General features: G+C 47.3%; 1 protein-coding gene across 1 annotated transcript in view; it reads left to right on the top strand.

Annotated features, from left to right (window-relative positions):
* The window catches only part of LOC149328367 (uncharacterized), a 110,348-nt gene that overhangs the window by 80,399 nt on the left and 10,149 nt on the right, over window positions 1-19,800 (top strand). Inside the window, exon 10 of the mRNA XM_089558974.1 lies at window positions 14,414-14,512. Coding sequence (XP_089415100.1) covers window positions 14,414-14,512 — 99 coding nt within the window. The remainder of the gene's footprint in view (window positions 1-14,413; window positions 14,513-19,800) is intronic.

Here is a 19,800-nt window from a genome sequence, read left to right on the forward strand (position 1 = left end):
ATTGCCACCATGCTCAGCTTTTCTTTTTTTATTTTTTGTTTATTGTGTTGGCAATTTTCATTAAGAATCGCCATCATCTTTACCTACGGTTTCGTACAATTCTAACCTTATGCCACATCTCTGCTTTTCAGCCACCAATCCTCCAATCGCTTTTTGCTAACTTCTACTGCAGATTTATTTACATGACCATTGTCACCTTTAAACCCTAGGGCCTCAGGAATAGTGACTGCGCCTGCATCGATCGACATCCGGATGGATACCTCACATTTGATTATGAGGTGTTCAATTGTTTCCACAGATCTACCACACACTGCACATGTGTCATCTTCTTCGTTAAATTTCTTTTTGTAGCTGCGCGTTCTAAGGCACCCTGACTTAGCTTCAAAAAGTAGGGCACTTCCTCTTGAGTTATCATAGAAAAATTCTTTCCTGGTCTGCATTTTCCAGTATCGATATAGTTCCACACTATGTTTCTTTTCCATTGTATTCATCCAATTTTTAACTTCCGTGTTTTTAACCTGTCGTTAAATGCTCTTTCTTTCTCCCTCCTCATGACCGGCATACTTACTGGTTAGTTTTCTAGTTCTTATCCGCCACTGTGAGTCAACGCTGTTTCTGTATAAATATTTAAATACCTTAGCTGCCCACCTGTTATCGTCCAATTTCCTGAGGCATTCTTCATATAGTATTTTATTCTTAGCTTCCCGTGCTTCGAACGATGCCCAGCCCATATCCCCTTGTACTGCCTTGTTTGTGGTTTTGCCGTGGGCACTTAGTGCTAATCTTCCAACAGCTCTCTGATTTACGTCTAATCTCGACTGAACTTCTGCCCTTAAGCACAGAACCGCATTGCCGAAAGTAAGTCCCGGCACCATTATTCCTTTCCAAATCCCTCTTAGTACTTTATATTTGTTGTACCCCAATAATGCCCTATGCTTCATTATCCCGGCGTCTCTTCGTCCTTTTAACCTAAGAGCCTGTTGGTGCTTTTCCGTGTATATCTGCCCTTCGTTTAGCCATATCCCGAGGTATATGTATTTGGCCACTTTGGGTATTTCGTGGCCTTGTATTGTAAGCACCTGGTCAGTTGTATCGTTAAAAATCATCACACCTGATTTAGTTGCGCTAAAACTGAATCCTAGAGCGTCTCCGTCGTCTCCACAGCAATTAACCAAAGTTTGTAAATCTTCATGGCTATCCGCTAACAGTACAATATCGTCCGCGTACATTAAACCCGGGAGTCGCTGCTCAACTACATTTCCGCCTAATCTGTACGACAGATTATAACCTAGATTACTTTCTTCTAGCCTTCTTTCCATATTTATCACGTAAAGGATGAACAGCAGCGCTGATAGAGGACAATCTTGCCTTAATCCTTTGTGCACCCCCACGGTTGTGGTACTTTTTTTCCGTTCCCATGTAATTTCAACTTCATTATCTCGGTAGATTTCCTGTAGAAAATCAATTACCTCATGACCGATACCTAAATCTTTCAATATGCTCCACAGGAGTTCCCTGTTCACGTTATCGTATGCACCGCTTATGTCCAGAAAGGCTAAAAACAAAGGTCTGTTTTCCGCCTTAGCTATTTCTATGCATTGGGTAAGCACCAACAGGCTATCATCTAAACGCCTACCCCTTCTGAGCCCATTCTGGAGTTCTCCGAGTATCCGATTACCTTCTGCCCATGCCTGCATTTTTAATTTCACCGCCTGCATTGCCAGCCTGTACATAACAGACGTTATCGTAATCGGACGGCAGGATTTGATGTTCATCTTATCTCCTTTCCCTTTATAAATCAAAATCATTTTACTCTGTCTCCAGCTGTGCGGGATTTGCTGATTTGTTATGGCTGTCTCCAATGCTTTTATCAGCGCTTCCTTGCTTCTTGGGCCAAGTTCATTAATCAGCTTAATTAGAATTTCGTCTATCCCTGCGGATGTGGTTTTAGGAATAATCGCTTCCGCCTTTTCCCAGTTAAGACTAGTCAGTTCCAAGCTGTTCTCTATTGTGCTGTCCTGTGTTGCCGCCTCACTTGGGGAGATTACCCCATCGTCGTTACTAAAAGACGCCGCTATAAATGATGTAATGTAGTTCACAGCATCGTCTCCCTCTAAACATTTTCCCTCAGCATCTATAATCTGTTCCTGCGTTCTTTTATTTGTTTTTCCCAACCAGCTTATATGGTTCCAGAATTTTCTAGGCCCCCCTTTATTTGCCTCGCGAACTTCAGCCAGCCATTTATCAGCGGACTGCTTTATTTTAGCCTGGACTAGGACCTGAACTTGCTGTTTCTTTTGTCGATAAGATTCCCATTTTTTGCCTATTTCCTCTTCAGATAACTGCGCCCTCTTTGTTTCTCTGTGTTCCCTTGAAGCCACCCGTCGTTGTTCCATGGCCTCCTTAATTTCCATATTCCACCAGCTTCGTGGCTTCCTCTTTCCTCTCCAGCGGTTTACTCCTTTCACTTGTTTCATTTTTGCAGCGATGAGCAGTTCTAATTGATAATAATCCCACTTTTCCATGGGGCGTTTCGCGATTACTTCTTCTTAAATTACTTCTTCTTAAATATGACATGTGCGCCACCAGGCGGGCACTTGTTTGTGCGCTCCACAGCGACGAGGTTTGTAAAGAGGTCCCGGCAATCCCAGTAATCATTTTTCCACAGTGGAGAGCTGGCGCGAAATTCGGCGCATTTTTGAAGCAAAGAAACAAAAACACCGCCACGCGGACGAATCTCGCCAGCGCGGGTCGTAAAACCGGGGAGAAGGAAACCCCGGAAAGCGACTAGCTTTTTGTATGTGGTTACCCCCTCCACCACCGCTCGCCGACGCAACGCACCGAGGGATTGCGTCATCCATGACGTCGATTGTTCTGGAATGTCACAGACGTTTCTACTCGAAACGTATGTTTCGCCTTGCATGTGCAAAGAGAGGCGCTCCCTCTCTTCAATGAGGCGCCAGCAGCGGCGCCGCACTGGAAAATTCTCGATGCTCCTCGAAGCCACTGCCGGCGTTTTGACCAATGGGAACGCTCGCCCGGCGCGAGAAGGCGACTGCACGGCCGATACTGTGTGTATTTGAACGCCTACCTTGGCTCGTAGAACAAACAGACGGGGACCAAGCCTATACAGAAGGGCGTTGACCGCTGTCGGTTAGTCCGAGCCGCCATTTAAGCTTCAGTGAAGCGCGCCCGCTCGACTCCCGGGACCACACCCCTCGCCCAGCCGCGGTCCAACGAGGCAGCGCGCGCCATTCTGCGGGACGGCACGGTCGTGGACCTCTGGTCGTCGGACTGTCGCAGTGCCCGGTGAACAAATTGTGTTTTGCTTGTTTACCTCTTCTTATGTTAGTGCGCTTTGAGTGTAATCATTATTGTGTATTGTACTCTCACAAGTTTAACTTTGGAAGAGTTACGTTGTTTTGTTAGTCTCTTTGAATGAGTTTGTACTAGTGATTGTGAAATCCTCTGTATCATCTCATTGCTATATAAACCCGCCGAGGTGGCTCAGTGGTTACGGCCCTCGGCTGCTGACTCTAAAGACGCCGGTTCGATCCTGGCCGCGGCGGCGGAATTTCGATGGAGGCGAAACTCTAGAGGACCGTTTGCTGTGTGACTTCAGTGCACGTTAAAGGACCCCAGGTGGTCGAAATTTCCGGAGCCCTTCACTACAGCGTCCGTTATAGCCTGAGTTGCTCTGGCACATTAAACCTCAACAAACAAACAAACACACATCATTGCTGTATAGAGTTTGTTTTGTTTGTGAACCTTTAGTTCCGACCCATTCTCTGGCTTGCGACCGGCGAGAGCTCGGCACCAAATGACCTGCCCCTCTTCACTTGGTAGCTGCTTTCTGGCTGAGCTTACCACGCTGAATCGAGGGCATCTCCTTCGGGTCCGAGATCACTACCCTCACCCTCACACGCTGTAAGAGTGCCTGGGAACGCACGCTAATGTGCGCGAACTTGGGTAAAAAGAGCATATTTGCGCTCTGAAAGCGCTAAAAACTGGTAACACATCTATATATGGCAAGCGGCAGAGTTCTATTACGTCCAGGCGCCTGTTAGCTCAGAGCTCCTAGGACTATCTTCGGGTTCACATTAATAACTTTTCTAGGAACACTTATGTGGAATATAACAATACTGGCGGAACGTTACGTTATTTAATGTGTAGCTATCATTCAGCATTTATTTGACTAAATTGGAAAATTAGAAGTCCCTTGTGCCATGTGGGTCCCTGATCTCAATGATCTCCTTCTTTCACTTGGAGCTATCCGCAGTCACGCCGCTTGGATTATGATCCCCAATTACCTTCATTCGAGTCACTTTTAAAAAAATGGCATTGGTTGAGCTGTGGTTAAACCTGGATGATTGCGAAAGGAACCAGGAGAGAGACAGCCAGGCGATGGAGAGAGCGCAGCAGCGGCAGCGGCCCCGCCACGCTAGCTCTGCGCCACTAGTGCGCATGCGCAACTGGCGAGCGCGGCGCGGCGCATCAGCTATGCGCAGTGTGACGTCGCTATTCCTCGCGCATGCGCAGTATGGCCTTTCGTCAGCTCCGCGAAGTGGCTCGGCGACTCGCGTAGTGTTGCTTTCGCAACAAAAAGGGATTCAATTACACATTAGGAGTAATGCGGACATTGAACACCCGCGAGTTTTCCGTTGCTCTTTCTGGACGACTTTGCCGTCATTCACGGCTTGGAGTTGGTGAATAAACGCTATTGCATTAACTGTAATTAATGAGGCATATTAAGGCGGCATCGCGCCTAGGTAGGAGCGAATGCTTGTGTCCAAGACGTGAGAGCAACTTATTCCAATTTTTCTATGGTTGTCAAAAGTCCATTCCATCCCTCTTTCGTGAGAGCTGGCAGTAAGGCGGTAGGGGGGGGGGGGGGCTGCTGTTTCGCCCGCTCCATAAGATGTCAGCCTGTGTTTCGTGAGTTTCATTGCTACAATTTTGGGCAGAAGGGTCGAATTCACCGTTGGTGATACGCGCCACAACAGGAGTGACTATAGGGGCGTTGCTCGCACCCGTCGATGCGCCCCGTCTACCGCACCGAGTTTCGGCATTTGCCTGTTACCATTGCAGAATCTGGTTGACGAAGGATTAGGTATTGCTTCAGGCCTGTCACGATGCGACCATATCTGAGCTCTTGGGCGCCCTAGACCCAATCATGTATGTTTTTCTCCTTCTTAGTTCTTAATCCTTTGGGCCCTCTCTGCCCTAAAATAACCTTTGCTCGACCACCATTTGTGCCTCTTTTTCTAATTGGTTTTTCTTAAACGTTCTCCTGGGCGTTGGCCCCATTTTTGTGCGTCTTCGGACTCTTTACAAAAAGGGTGTGGAAATATGGATGGTCTAGTCTTCGGTCCGGCACTTCCAATCCACAAAAGCAGCGTTCCCGTTCATTGACTGCGGAGGGATTCGAGCTCGAGGGAGCAAAGGGAGGTATGACAAAGCAAAGCATGAACACTCATATGCTATTTATTACATTTGCAAATAACACACACACTCGGCCGGCTAGCTACAAAATATCCAAGAGGCATTCTTCGGAAATAAAAAGCGACGTAAGAAGGGCTCGGCTTACAGGCTGTGGCAGGTGCGTGACTTCGGGGGTATCGGCGGTGAACGTTTGTACGTGCCGACAATAGCCGCCGGGTTTTCACGTGCGCGCCGCATACTTGGGGCAAATCCATTCCCGAGCACTTGCTCGGAGAGGTGACGAGAGCGCGCGTTTGCTGCGGTACTTTCGCTGCATGGAACCAGATGTTCAGCGGCAAGGCACTACAGATCTCTGTGTGCCTGCTGTGGAAGATGAGAGCGTGCGGCTGCAACCACTCGTGATGCTGGCCGGGTGCCGAAGAGGCTCTTACCCGTTCAGCGGGGCTCCGCGTAACCTTCGAGGGGGCGCGCCCGTCGCTGCTTCCGCTTCCCCCACGAGGGAGGTTTCCTCCTCGCGCAGACGGTGCAGTTGTTACACACAGTGATGATGGTCGGCCGCGTCGAACACGATGGGGTGGGGGGGGGGGGGGCAGGTTTTCTAACAAGGGGCTGGTGAGCAGACAGACAGACAGACAACGCCCAAATGCAGGGAATGGTCACATAAGCGCTAGCGCACAAAAAATGTGGGGAATTTGGTGCAGAGTGCCTGGAGAGTATAGCAAGTTGAAAATTGAAAATCGGTTTTGAGGGAAGCAAGTGGTGCAGTAATGTTCTCACATTTCGCTGGACACGCGAACCGCGCCGTAAGGGAGTAATGAGGAGGGCGTGAAAGAAGAAAGAAAGGAAGAGGAGTCGTACTGGAGAGCTCCGGAATAATTTAGACCAACTCATCATCATCATCATCACCCTGACTACGCTCACTTCAGTGCAAAGACTTCTCCCATGTCCCTCCAATTAACCTTGTCCTTTGCCACCTGCGGCCGCCGTATCCCCACAAACTTCTTTATCGCATCCACCCTCCTCACTTTCTGCCGCCCCTTGCTACGCTACCCTTCTCGTTTAATCCACTCCGTTGCCCTCAACGACCAGCGTTTATCTTGCCTCCGCAATATATGCCCGGTTCAACCTCATTTCTTCCGCTTGATTTCGATTAGGATGTCATTAACACGAATTTGTTCCCTTACACACACTGCCCGCTTCTTGTCTCTTAACGTTACACCTATCGTTTTTCTTTCCATAGCTCGCTGTATTGTCTTTAGCTTAATCTGAACCCTTTCTGTAAGCGTGCATGTTTCTTCCCCGTAGGTGAGCAACGGTAGGATACTGCTGTTGTATACTTTTCCCTTGAGGGATATAGGTAAACTGCCTATGATGATCTTAGAGAACCTGCCTTATGCGCTCCACCCCATTCTTATGCTTTTAGTTATTTCGCTTTCATGATGCGGATCAACGGTCACGAACTATTCCGTATTCTCGATGTATTCCCTTAAAAATTCCCACACCTCGCTACCAATTGTGAACTGCGGTTCCCGTGCGAGACTGTTGAACAGTACTTTGGTTTTCTGCATGTTAATTATAAGACCTACCGTTCTGCTCTACCTAACTTAATCATGCTTCGCAGCTCATCTCCTGACTGTTTTAGCAAGACAATGTCATCAGCGAATCGCAAATTACTTATACATTCGCCATTAACTCTTATCCATAACTGTTCCCAACCCAGGCCGCGGAAAACCTCCGCTAAAGAGTCGTTGATTAGCCCTGGCGAGATCGTGTCTCCCTGCCTGACACCCTTTCTTATTAGAATTTTATTACTGACTTTATAAAGGACTACGGTAGCTGCGCAATCGTTATAAAGATATTCCAATATTTTCACATAACACTCTTCTACACCCTGATTCCGAAATGCTTCCCTGACTGCTGAGGTTTCTGCTGAGTCGAATGCTTTCTCGTAATAAATGAACGTTGGTTATAGGGGTTGGTTATATTCTGCGTATTTCTCTATGACCTGACTGTTATTGTGAATACGGTCTATTGTCGAGTATCCTTTACGAAAGCCTGCTCGATCAATTGGTTGATTGAAGTCTGAAGTATTCTTGATTCTAATTGCGATTACCTTGGGAAATACCTTGTAGGCAATGGACAGTAAGGTGATCGTTATGCAATTTTTCAAGTCCTTGACTTCTTTCTTAGGAATGAAGATAATGTTAGCGTTCTTCCAAGCTTCTCGTGCGCTCGAGGTCATAAGGTATTGCGTATACACAGTGGCTAGTTTTTCGAGCACCGTCTCCCCTCCTTCCTTCAAGAGATCTGCTGTTACCTGATCCTCATTTGCTGCTTTCCGCCTTTTCATTTCTGCTAAGGCTTTTCCTGCTTCCTCTTTCCTTTTTGTCGAGATGTCTCACTGCTGTGCTCTACTGCCTTTGTCATAAACTTTGGGATTATTTTGGCGACTGTATAGATTTGTCTAGAACTCTTCGGCCACTATAACTATGTTACCCATATTGCTAATGACATTTCCATTTTTGTATCCACCCATCCATTTCCATTTGCATACATCCGCGTCCATTCATTTCCATCTGGTTTTTACCTATGCCTAGTTTTGTTTTCGCTGCTATTAGGCTACGTTCGTTCGTTAGAGCATGCACGACTTTCTCCATGTTAAACTTCGTTGCGTTGGTCTACCTTGCGCTTATTTAGTAACTTTAAAAGCTCTTCCACTTACATTTTGTGCGGTGGGGGTATTCGATCATGTGGAGATCTTTAACGTGCACTGACATCACACAGGAAATGGGCGCCTTTGCTTTATTCTTATTATTATTCTTATTATTTGCTTTATTAACGCGGCCAATGCGGCCGCTCTCGAACCTTGTGGGGGGGGGGCGTTCTTACCAGGCCGTTGAACCGCCTTTAAGGTCTAGGCTGTGAACTCCGAGGACCTGGTATCGCACACCATGCGCGCCCATTGTCACGCCTGCATAGCAGAAATGCGACTGAGGACACAACATGGAACAGGACGATGTGTCCGGAGCCAAACGTTTATTGGGTTCTCCCAAAATCGCTGGCTGCTTGATCTTCGACCCTTGCCGTCCGGCTTAGTCGTGCGGCGGTCGGGGCAAGATGACGACAACAAAGAGGGAAAAATGAAAGGTATTCACGTGACGTGCTCTCGCTGTTGTCTCTCTCCGGTCGTAGGCGGTCGCCGCCGATCGCTGCGCACTTGCCCGTTGTCACTTTCGGCCAATCAGCGACCGCTTCGGCGGCGCCTGGCGGTGCGCACTTGCGACCAATTTGGGGACGAGGGCAGCGCGGCGCTCTCGAGCGGACCATCTGGTTGCTCACCCGTGAGGAGGCTTTTCCCCGTCTCCACGGCACGCCTCGCCGGCCAGGGATGGATACGGCATTCCGAAATTCCCACAACATAGAAACTCTGGCTCAGTAGCCTAGCGCCTGAACTACTGAGCCCCCGGGGCAGGTGCAAGTCAGTAAAAAGTTTGTTTTTTTTTAGTTGTGTCTGCCTTCATGATTGGCAGACCTTTTGGCCTGACCCTGGCACGTAGTATATAATTAGAGCCGCGAGGGTGCTCGAGTGTGCACTTTTTTTCTTTCGCGATTTTACAACGCCACAAGCATTTTCAGGCTATTTTTTTAGCTTGTAGCCTGTGGCGTATGGGCGCACATTTGGAAATAAAGTGGTGTGGACTCCCAAGCTGAGGTCCTACACTTCCCCCTCTCAATGGAAGAAAATACCAGAAGGATTTCTGATTCCGTGCCTGACCTGACCATTTGAAGAATTCCACACGCCATCCTTGTGTTGTCAATGTGCTCGCGTCAAAATTGGTACGACAGCACGGCTCCGACTGGAATTCCGCGGCCGCGGCGGCATCTCTTAGCGTTCCGTCTGCAAGGTGATCACGGAAAAGCTGGGCCGTCTTTACTTCAACGACAAACGGTAACGGTGAGCTGCCCACATGGTTGACAGCGCAGGGCTGATCATGCCCGTAGAGAGTGTGCAACATAAGAGACGGCGGCATTTATTTGCCACCATTGACGTGAACAGGCCGTCTTCGTGCTCCCATTAGGACGGATATTCTCGGCAGGGGCCCCGGCATAGTCTATGAGCCTAATTTCCGCTGTCCCCGAAGAACTACTGTCCTTGAAGACAGGGACAAAAAGCAGGTGTTAATGCACACTGCGCGCGCTAGCACGGCCACGAAGCTGCGACAGGCTGCTACGTGCTGTGCTGGAACCTTTCTTGCCCTCTCCACAGAATGCGCTCCATTTGTATAGCGGTAGTTATACAAACGCGACGCACTCCTGGCTGAGGGTGTCTGCTTTCGCTGCTCTGCAGCTCGTTCGGGCGTCTCACCATCTGCCTGCGTTCCGGCCAGCAAGCTCGATCAGCCGCTCTTGTCGGTGGGCTTAGCGCTGGACAGGACAGTCTCCCAGAGGCAGGGGTGTGGCTGAAGGTGGTTTGGACGCCCTCGTGTGATGTTTTGTTGCTGTGGGCTTCCATGAGCTCTCCCGCCTTGTTGCGCAGGTTCAGTTAGAGCAGGCGGTGGGTAGTTGTGTTCGGGGACAACAAGAGGGCCGTCTTTAGCGCGGATAGCAAGAGGACATTGATGGGTTTCAGTTAGGTTCAGAACTGTCGATGCTAAGGCGCTAAGTGACGTGGTAAATCAGTAATACTTGTACGATTCGCTAGGTGTCTATTCCTTGAGTCCTCCATATCTGTTCGAGATGCGGCGGATCAGGTGCTCCATCTGCGTCAATTGGTTCCGAAGCAGCTGTACGGCGTGGGTCCTTTGTCCGTTGGATTGAAGGTAGAAGCCCAGCCAGTTGTAAGAAACTTCGTATACATTCGATTGTGCAGCCAATATAGCCGTCAGTGCCAAATACTACCTGAGCGGCCGGAGGAAAACCAAGTAGTATGTCGTATCGTTGTCATGGCAACGGCGCGTTTGAAAAATATTGGGAGGATGCTGCGACTGGCCCTTGCTTAGGGTGATAGGATAAAGCGCAGAGCGGTCAATTGACCCTTTGTGCTTCCTGAACCAGCGCTTAGCACGCCTTTTGACCACGTCCGTCAAAATAACTTCTTACTGTGCGCCTGCATTTAATCAACAAATGTGCTCTTTGGATAATGGCACAGACCTATGTTTTCTGGAAAAAATAGACGCAATCATTAACATGTTCACTCGTGGTGGGTCACCGGTGGGTCACATCGTGTATTCCTGCTGCGCGGCACGAATATTAAGTCCCGGAATGAAGCCAGGAATGGGCGCAGATCTTTTAAGGAACCTGAGAAAAGCACGCATGCTAGGTCTAAACTCCCATCTGTTTGCGGTTCTAGGAACTTGGCTTCGCTGGTGTGTACACGGTGGGTCTCGCCATACGCACAGGATTACGAGTATATCTATAGTCCACCGATCGGCAACGACGCATATGGATTACGGCTCCGGAAATTGCTGCCGCAGTGAACGTGTTAAACTATGAGAGCGCTGTGCGGTATGTTCGCGTTTGCGCAGTGACAGGCTCAACTCTCAGGCGGGTTTCAACGGTGATTGTGCACTGAAATAGGCTTGGAAAGCACAACGAGCTTTTCGGGATATTTTATTAGCACGCATGAAAACCGAGCAGATACCCTCACGTGATAAATGAGAAGAATGCGCATGAGAAGTTTTACAGACGTATATTTAGATGATAAATAATGTTCGCTACATGTGTCCTCGTTTGTTGTTGACTTTTACCGTCGGGAAGGCCGACATGCAGCTTCGGCTTCACCTTGTCCGAGTAGTCCTTGTCCATTAAACATCTGATCAGTGGTGATAGGCCCTTAGGCTTAGCTATCTCCTCGTACTGCCCGCCTAGCCTTCATGATTGGTGTATTTTAGCCACTTATGTCATACTTGCGGTAAAGAAACGACTGTCATAAAAAAGAAAGCTAGAAAAGAAAATACAAATGCAGTACGTTAAACACACCCGGGTGGTCCAAACTACTCCGGAGCCCACCACTACGGTATCCCATTTTTTCTTTCTTCTTTATGTTCCACCTTCCTACCTTCCCTAACGGCAAAGTTGAGGTGTTCATCGAGAGCTGAGACAGTTACCGTGACTTTCTTTTTGGGTAAGTAATCATTTACTGAGCTTGGACTGCACGTTAGTGCGTTGGTAAGGGTGGACTCATCTAGCCTTGCAGTGGTCGAGTTTTACGCGCGTACCGGTCATTAGGAATTCAGATTTTTTCTCCTAGCGAAGCTCGACTACTACGGCAAGAATTTGTAGCGATACCTGCTGCGAATTGTATTGCTCGAGCAGCTGCATCTGCTCCTGCCCCTGTTGCATTTGCTCTTGCCTCTGCTGTTGGAGATCCTGCATGATTGATTGCGTCTCGTTCCTCCCGTGTCGTCGGAGCTCCTCCAGCTTTTCGCACATTACATATATATTCCGGTTGTCGGCGGGTTGTCATGTAGTGTGAGTGCGGGTGACGTGCCTTGGGTGGCACCTGAGGGAGCGATAGTGCCGCCATCACTATGTTAGTAGTTTGATCACTCACTTTTTCGACCGTGGGCGCTACAAAAGGAGAACTTGGGGGGGGGGGGGAGTAATGTGTGAGGCTGCCCCACCCCCACCAGGCTTGCCTTGAATCCAGTGCTTCTTGTCTTGGGATTTTGGTCGTCAGGCAGCCACGTCCTGGACGGGCTCTGGCTTGCGGACCTGGGCCTGGTTCCAGGTTCGTATTGTTCCTAAAATGGTGCTTTCTCCTGCCCCCCCCCCCCCCCTTTTCTGGGGAGCGGCCGCGGCTGCTGGCGTCGACGGCGTTGTTGTTGTTTCCGAGTACCGACTTCAGGTAGTAAGCCACGATGAAAGTCATTGGTTTGGTCCCGTGTCGTTTCTGATGTTGACGGTGCTGCATGGCGGTGAATTTGTCGTGCTGCGTCCTTTCTCTGATAGGGCAGTGGTGACTGCTGCACTCGTGGTTCTTCATAGCTCCCGCGGTCCTGCGGATAGCAGAGGGAGTCTTATCATGCTGAGGGCAATACTCAGAGAGCATCGGCAGAAAGGACGCTCATGGCTTGTCGACGCCCTCGGTGTAATTGCGACGATCAACCTTTGAGGTCAGGCGCCCATAAGTCTCCATAACAGTATCTCACATAGTAAAGAGTGCTGCAGAGATTTAGAACTTTTTCAGAGAAAGCTAATTGCGCCTGACAGAAGAATGAAAGTGATAAGGCTGCGTGGCGCCCGTGATGAATGAAGAAGATAGGAAAGCTAACATGACAAAGCTTCTCGACATTAGTCCAAGCGGAATGAAGAAATGACCTGGTGCTTAAAACAAAACGTAATCAAAGTACACTGCTAGAAAGCAAACACTGGCGTCAGTTTCCCTGAAATGGACTTCGTAGCGCGAATTCACATATGTAGTTGCATATGACCCTTAAGGGTCTAAAATAGCAGAAGAAAAAGCTTTGGCTTCATACTCGTCGGCGAAGAGGCGTCCACTTCCGCTCCCTAGCAGCGGTCTTACATCTCACTTTGACTCATTGTCGACAGTAACGCCAGGTAGAGGTCCGTTTTGCGACTATCACGTTCATTCGAGGCAGCTGTCAGGCTTAGTGAGTGCGCTAGAGCCAGTCAGGAGGACGATGTCTCCTTCGTCAGTGGCGTAGGATACCAGTGCGGAAGACGTTCTCGCGGCAAACCTTCCTGGGTAAACGCCCGCTTGTCGTAACATAATGCACTGTCCTGTCAACTGGAAAGGTGACTTTATGGCCGCTCAGACTGCTTCCACCGCCTTGCAGAAAAGTATACAACAGCTGCATCTTACCAATATTCACGTGAGGTGCAGAAACGTGGAGGCAAACAAAGAGGGTTCAGCTTAAGTTAAGCACGACGCAGCGAGCTATGGAACGAAAAATGGTAGGTGTAACGTTAAGAGACCGGAAGAGGGCGGAGTGAGTGAGGGAAGAAACGCGGGCTAAGGATAACCTAGTCGAAATTAAGGGAAAGAAATGGGCTCGCGAAGGGAATGTAATGCGAAGGCAAGATAACCGCTGGTCCAGAAGGGTAACGGAGTGGATTCCAAGAGAAGGCAAGCGTAGCAGGTGGCGGCAAAAAGTATAGGTGGGCGGATGAGATTAAGTAGTTTGCGGGGATACGGCGGCGGCAGGTGGCACAGGACAGGGTTGATTGCAGGCACATGGGAGAGGCCTTTGCCCGGCAGTGGGCGTTGTGAGGCTTATGATGATGATACTACTTCCAGAGATGTGCTAGCTTCTCGCGTGGAAAAAAAAGCTGTGAAAAAAGTATTTAGTCAATGTCTCATTTCCAGTGTCGAAATCATCCAAACATTTCAGAATAGTTCTCGCTTACTCCTCATCCGGATTAGAAGTGATGGCTTTTCCTCTCTTCAGGACGACAGCAAGAGAATCATGTGTTAGTGGCATACAAAGTGTTCCACTAACGATCATGCACTTGTACAGAGCGCACCGCATTTACCACAGCTGCCGCTGCCTGGAGGGCTCGATACATGTTTTCATTGCATTTAATTGCAAAGTATCATTTTCATTTCATTGTATTGCATTGTGTTTTATTGTATTAAGGTGTTATTATTCTCAATTGTATTTGCTTGTGCCCCCCCCTCTTTTATGTAATGCCCCAACAAAGGCCTTTGAGGGTAAAATGAATGCTGCTCATGATGAAATGTTAAACACTATGCATGAGAATGCAATGTGCAGTAATATATTGTTTTGAACATTAGACCATACATAAAAAACGCCAGTTTACTGGTCGTTGCGCTATTCGATCGCTGTGGGGAATTGTATGAACTTTTTGAAAACTCAGAAGAGAGAAAAATCATGCCGCAAACATTAAGTGTTATTTTAAAAGCATGTAAAAAAATTGATAACCTTGTATAAAAAATGGCCTGGCAAGTGGGTATCTTGTACAACGCATTTTTCTATATCCTCAACAGGCGTTCGCAGTTGCGCAGTGTATTAATGGATCGTTTTATAGTATTATCAAACAGAATTCTTGGATGGATTCAGAGACACGAAACAAGATGTCGGAATGGGTAAGTCTTCTTCACAAAGTCTGTTTCTCTGTGCTTATAAGAAATAGTGTTTTTGTTCTTAATACTTCGCGTTCTATGAATAAGTAGTATCAGTGGATGGAATTGCGTTCCAAAATTTTGCTCTATGTTGTCATCCAGAGTTTATATCATAAATTGAATTTTAGGAACGAGAAAGTGCATTCTAATACTGCTCATAGGAGGGCGTAGCTAGATTTCGGTACCTACCAAGAGAATATGAACGTGCACATCCCTTAGCCATCTTGTTTTACTTGAGCTAGTCGTGCACAGAAGGTTCCGCTGCTTGAGAAATTTTCTTCATCAGTCGCTTTTACTAATTAGACAATGCTCTGAGGTTCATTCGTCTTCTATGGTGCTTTGCGTTCTGCCGTTTTCAGCCGCTTCCCTTTAGGTGCTGACCAGTGCTCACAGCGTGATTCCTTGCTTTAATCGTTTCAGCACCATAGCACTCGCTGGGTCTTCACCCCGTTAGCAAACATTTTCGTTGCTGAATAAACGGAAATATTAAAAAAGCGAGAGTTTGTACGGCACTGTAGAGAGGCTATCGACTCGAAGACATAGCCCGGGAGGCTGTGCGAGCCTGAGGCATCGAGGAACCAAGCGACTCAGTTTGCGCCGCTGCTGCTAAGAATCCCGCTCGGAACAAATTTTCTTGTCCTGATGCCATTCGGAGAGAAAATTAACTATTATTTCGGGTTAGACTTGCTTAATGCTCGGCTTTAGCAGCACCTTATTTTCTTAGCACCACCCCCCCCCCCCCCGAAAGAAAAAGACTGGGCACTTAAAATCCGCCTTAACGGTATGACGAGATAGCGTTAATTATTTAATGCCAACTATGTGGAATTGGTCATTCTCTACATTCATAGATCAATTGGAGTCCTCATATCACTTCTGGCGCACTGGTGCCAAGGTTTCGCAATGCGCCACTGCCCTGGCAGGTGGCTGTCTCAGGCATAGGGACGCGCAGGGCTTATGAGACCCAGGTTGCTCTTCCCGAGCAACCTCGCGCGGTCACTCAATCATTTATTTGCCACTTGCCACCGTGGGCACTTTTCTCACCACCCAGTGGACAGGTTTTGATGACGTCACAAGGTCACATGACCTAAGTGGCGACGTCATAGCAGAGCCCTAGCAGCTCTCCCCAAGGTCGTGCTGAACACACGGCAATACGTAACATACAAACGTAGCACCGATACGTAACATTCTGATGTAAGTACGCAGCAATTCTTGAAATTTATCGGGTTGAACTTTGGTAGCAATGTAAGATGGTAAGTTATTCCAATCGATTGTATTTCTAGAAATGAATGATTGGGGGTAGTAAGAACTCTTCATGGAAATGATCATGACAATAAATTTGATGAAAGAGCCATAGACGAGCGTGCTTCCGTCGTAGTGATAGCCGATTTTGCATGAGTTTCTCAACACATCTCTATCATAACCGGTCTTGCCTGAGCTTCTCAACACATCGCTCTTTGACAAACTTTCGTCTCGCTCTGCTATTCTCGAGCTCTGTTTTAGCCCTAAAGGGTCTAATAGCTGACGGCTATAATGTACTACGCCTCTAAATTTCATTTTTGCTATAGGTTACATGTACAGAGTATAAATTTAGTCTTTCATGCTTCTTCAGTATCAAGATGTGACTTAGCTTATGCAACCAGGCAGGCCTATATTAATATTGATAAAGACCGTCGGCTATCATATAAATATCTAAAATAATCCATCAGGTTTTTGATGAAGGAGCGCAAGAGTTCTTGTTCAAAACTTATTGCTTATATTTTAAAGCATCCAAGTCCAATTCTGAACAAATGAACGTCCCAGTGAAGGCGACATTGAAATCATATCGGAGCAGCAGGTAGACAGGAATTGACAAGAATATATGTGTGCAGTGGGTTAAAGAGTGGCAAACCTCACATCATTCGTCCCCGTGGTGTACGTGTACGCCCAGTTGAAATGTATGCAGTGATTTCACTATTATTAACAGCACGGTTTGTGTATTCGTTTATGTGTCCCTCTAAAGAGCTTGTGAATAGGTAAGCTACTTAATGAAGTCGACGCAATTTTGAATCTTTTTAGTGTTTGAGCGTTAGAGTTTTGCTTTTCGCGAGAAAATGTTTGGAGCCAATAATGTTCCATCAAAAATTCTATAAAACTGGGCCTTACATTATAGACAAAAACGTTAGATGTCTCGCGTTTGTAAAAACTTTTACATGGAGAAGCTGAAACTCCACGCAGCAGAACAGCAGCAGTAGATATATTATGGTAGCAACATTTAGGCACTGCCAACATCCTTTACCTGCTGAACGAGCCGCTATAGTTGCTTCTGTCTACTCTTCGTCCGGATAAAGAGCATGGGCTCCCTCGCTGTTTTCATGATTTCAAGATCATCTATCATCCCCTTTACTCCCACCAGAAAGGCACGGATTGCGTTCCTCATGATTTAGTGCACCCCGTGCCCCCGCTCTGAGCCTCTAATACCCCCATCACACGGCCTGTTTCAATGGCCACTTAGTTGACAGCCTTCGAGATTCTCAATCACTATCAAACCCGAAGGAGTTGTCTCGTTGCTACACGGCAAAGAACAACGGCTATTGGAATGGTATTTGTGTTTTACGCCAAGCTCGTGTGGCGCAACAATCGCTACTCTAGATTTTGCGCAAGTAACAGAAATATTTTTATAAATGTAAATTAAAGTTTCAAATACAGTTCTTTCGACTCATGGGAGGTTTTTGTTTATTATTAAAAGACAGTTGCGTTGTCTTGAAAGACACCGCATTTGTACGATTTTCTGTCTCTGTTTTGCAACTCTCTGGCAACACTCATACTGCTGGCATTACCGTCTTTTTCGATGGAGAATATAAAATTAATTTGCTTTAAACCAGACTGCTCCAATTTTGAAATTATTGTACACACTAATATTTTACTGCTCGCATTAAAGTTTAGGAGCATATTGTGTGTTGATGCTTTTGTACCATGCACGAAAGTGTGCGTTGGCGCCGCTCAAAGCAACGGTAGCAATTTTAGGCAACGCTCGAAGACCCTCGAAATCTGAATAGAGTGCAGCTATAGTTCGGCAATGCTCCGTTGACTCGATAGACTAATGGCTCTATGGCAAGGGAACAGCCGATGTAGAAGCGCTCAATGGCCTTTGAGTCCATAGGCTTCCGGCTCGAGGGCCTTCGAGATGCCCGCTTGACAGTAGTATCACATTTTTCGCGCTGTTCATCAAGCTCAGGCTTCTGCGCTAGTTGACTCAGCAAACTGCTTGCTCGCTCTTCATTGGCCATAGTGACACGTTCGGGCGCCTAAACCTTATAAAAAATGGCTTCTGGACAGTTCATAGGCTCTATTCCCTTCCTGTAGATATTTCTTTGTGTTTGTTCATAGTTTATGAATTGTTTATAGAAAAAATCTACTAAAAGTGTATGGCCATAAATCTATAGATTGCCTATCGACATTCTCTAGCACTTGCATTGCTCTCTAGAATTTGTCTATAGAGAGACTGTAGACTTTATAGACAGAAGTCTATGGACAGTGTATAGACTGTGTAAACAATTTTGCAAAGGAAGCCACCTTTGAGTGCGGCTACACAGCGCTGCCTTGGCGAAATATGCAAGCATTTCATTTTCTTGTTTCGTCCGGCTCTATCGCATCATAGCGGCGGCGCCATTATTGCCGCTGAGTATTTCTAGGCGTGGAGCAAATGAATGAAATATGAAGGTGAACATTTACAACGGAACAGCTAGAGATTGGCACTTATACCACACATTACGAGAGTATTCGGCAATGACCATGTGGTCTAAAGCATTGGGAAACAAAGCTGCTCTCCTCGTCTGGGCATTCACTGATACTCCGCTTCACCCCGAATTTCTTTTTTTGCATGATTTCATTCCCACGGTAGGTTTCCAAATTGTTCAGAAGTATTTCGCCCCAGATTCGGCTTTCTATTCAACTTAGGTTCATCGGGCCTCTTGGCTGGTTAGTCTTTATTGCGCGAGGATTGGTGCTCACAGCATTTGATTGGTAATACAAAAATAAAATCGCAGTCTCGTAAACCAACCTCGTGCAGAGCATATCGCAGCCAATGGCAAGCAATGGTCAGGTCAGTTCGCCCGCTGTTGACAGAGCGTTGAGATGCTCCTCACCATTGGGGCATATTGCAGCCCAAGTCAGCGAATGATAAGCTACGGTTGCCTACCATCAAACAGTCAGGCCGGTTGCCCCAGACGTTTTAATGTCGCGGGTGAGCACTGACAAAGTACCAAATCGATGCGAAATGGGCGAAGAAAAATTGACAGCTTAGAAATTTTACGTCTCCTGCAGTAAAGATTTTTGGCTGGCTAGTTTCTTCGGAAGCGTCAGGAAGTGTGCAACGCGTCCGGATACACACAGTGAAAGACAATGAACACGGGGTGATGCACAACTCTCGGTATAGTCTTGTGTTCGTCTTTAACCGAGTGTCTCTGGTCGCTCTGTACGCTTCGTCACGCGTCCTGTTCTCTGGGGTCATGCTGGCGTTTAGACGCATCATAGTACAGTTAGCACTGTTATAAACTTTGAAAGAAGTCCACGTTTAGACTTAACGGATCGTTCCTTATTCCTACACTTCGCTTAAAAACAATGCCGCGGTGGCTCAGCGTTTATGGTGTTCGGCTGCTGACCTGAAAGACGTGGGTTCGATCCCGGCCGCGGCGGCTAGAATTTCTTTGGAGGAGAAATTCTAGAGGCCCGTGTACTGTGCGATGTCAGTGCACGTTAAAGAACCCCAGGTGGTCGAAATTTCCGGAGCCCTCCACTACGGCGTCTCTCATAGCCTTAGTCGCTTTGGGACGTTAAACCCCATAAACCAAACTATAAACCAAACTTTTTTTTTCCAGATACAGCATGTGGTGTACCACATGGGTGCTCCAACAAACCTTCTTGATGCTAAATATGTTAAAACACAATATGATCTGGTAAGATTTTATTTGGTACCTTTGTCGCGAATGAATCTGCGGGTGCTTGGAATAGCATTCGTTCTGAATGTTGAACGGAAATAACGCTAATGCACTTAACAATGCGGGCTAAAGGGACATATTACGTAGAAATTATACTAGCTGGTTTTTCAATACCCCTGCGTTCGTAGCCAATCTACGCGTAACTTTGGCTTAACAGATCTGTGATCTCGGGTTGAGTAAAATGGGGCAGTTTACCAATGCTTTCATTAGTATGGTTATTATCGCCCCCCCCCCCTCCCCCGCCCCTACTGTACTGCCGTTGTGTGGAGCCATTGG

This window comes from Amblyomma mixtum, chromosome 9 (assembly GCF_055824585.1).
Source record: "Amblyomma mixtum isolate Tamu chromosome 9, ASM5582458v1, whole genome shotgun sequence".
NCBI lineage: Eukaryota > Metazoa > Arthropoda > Arachnida > Ixodida > Ixodidae > Amblyomma > Amblyomma mixtum.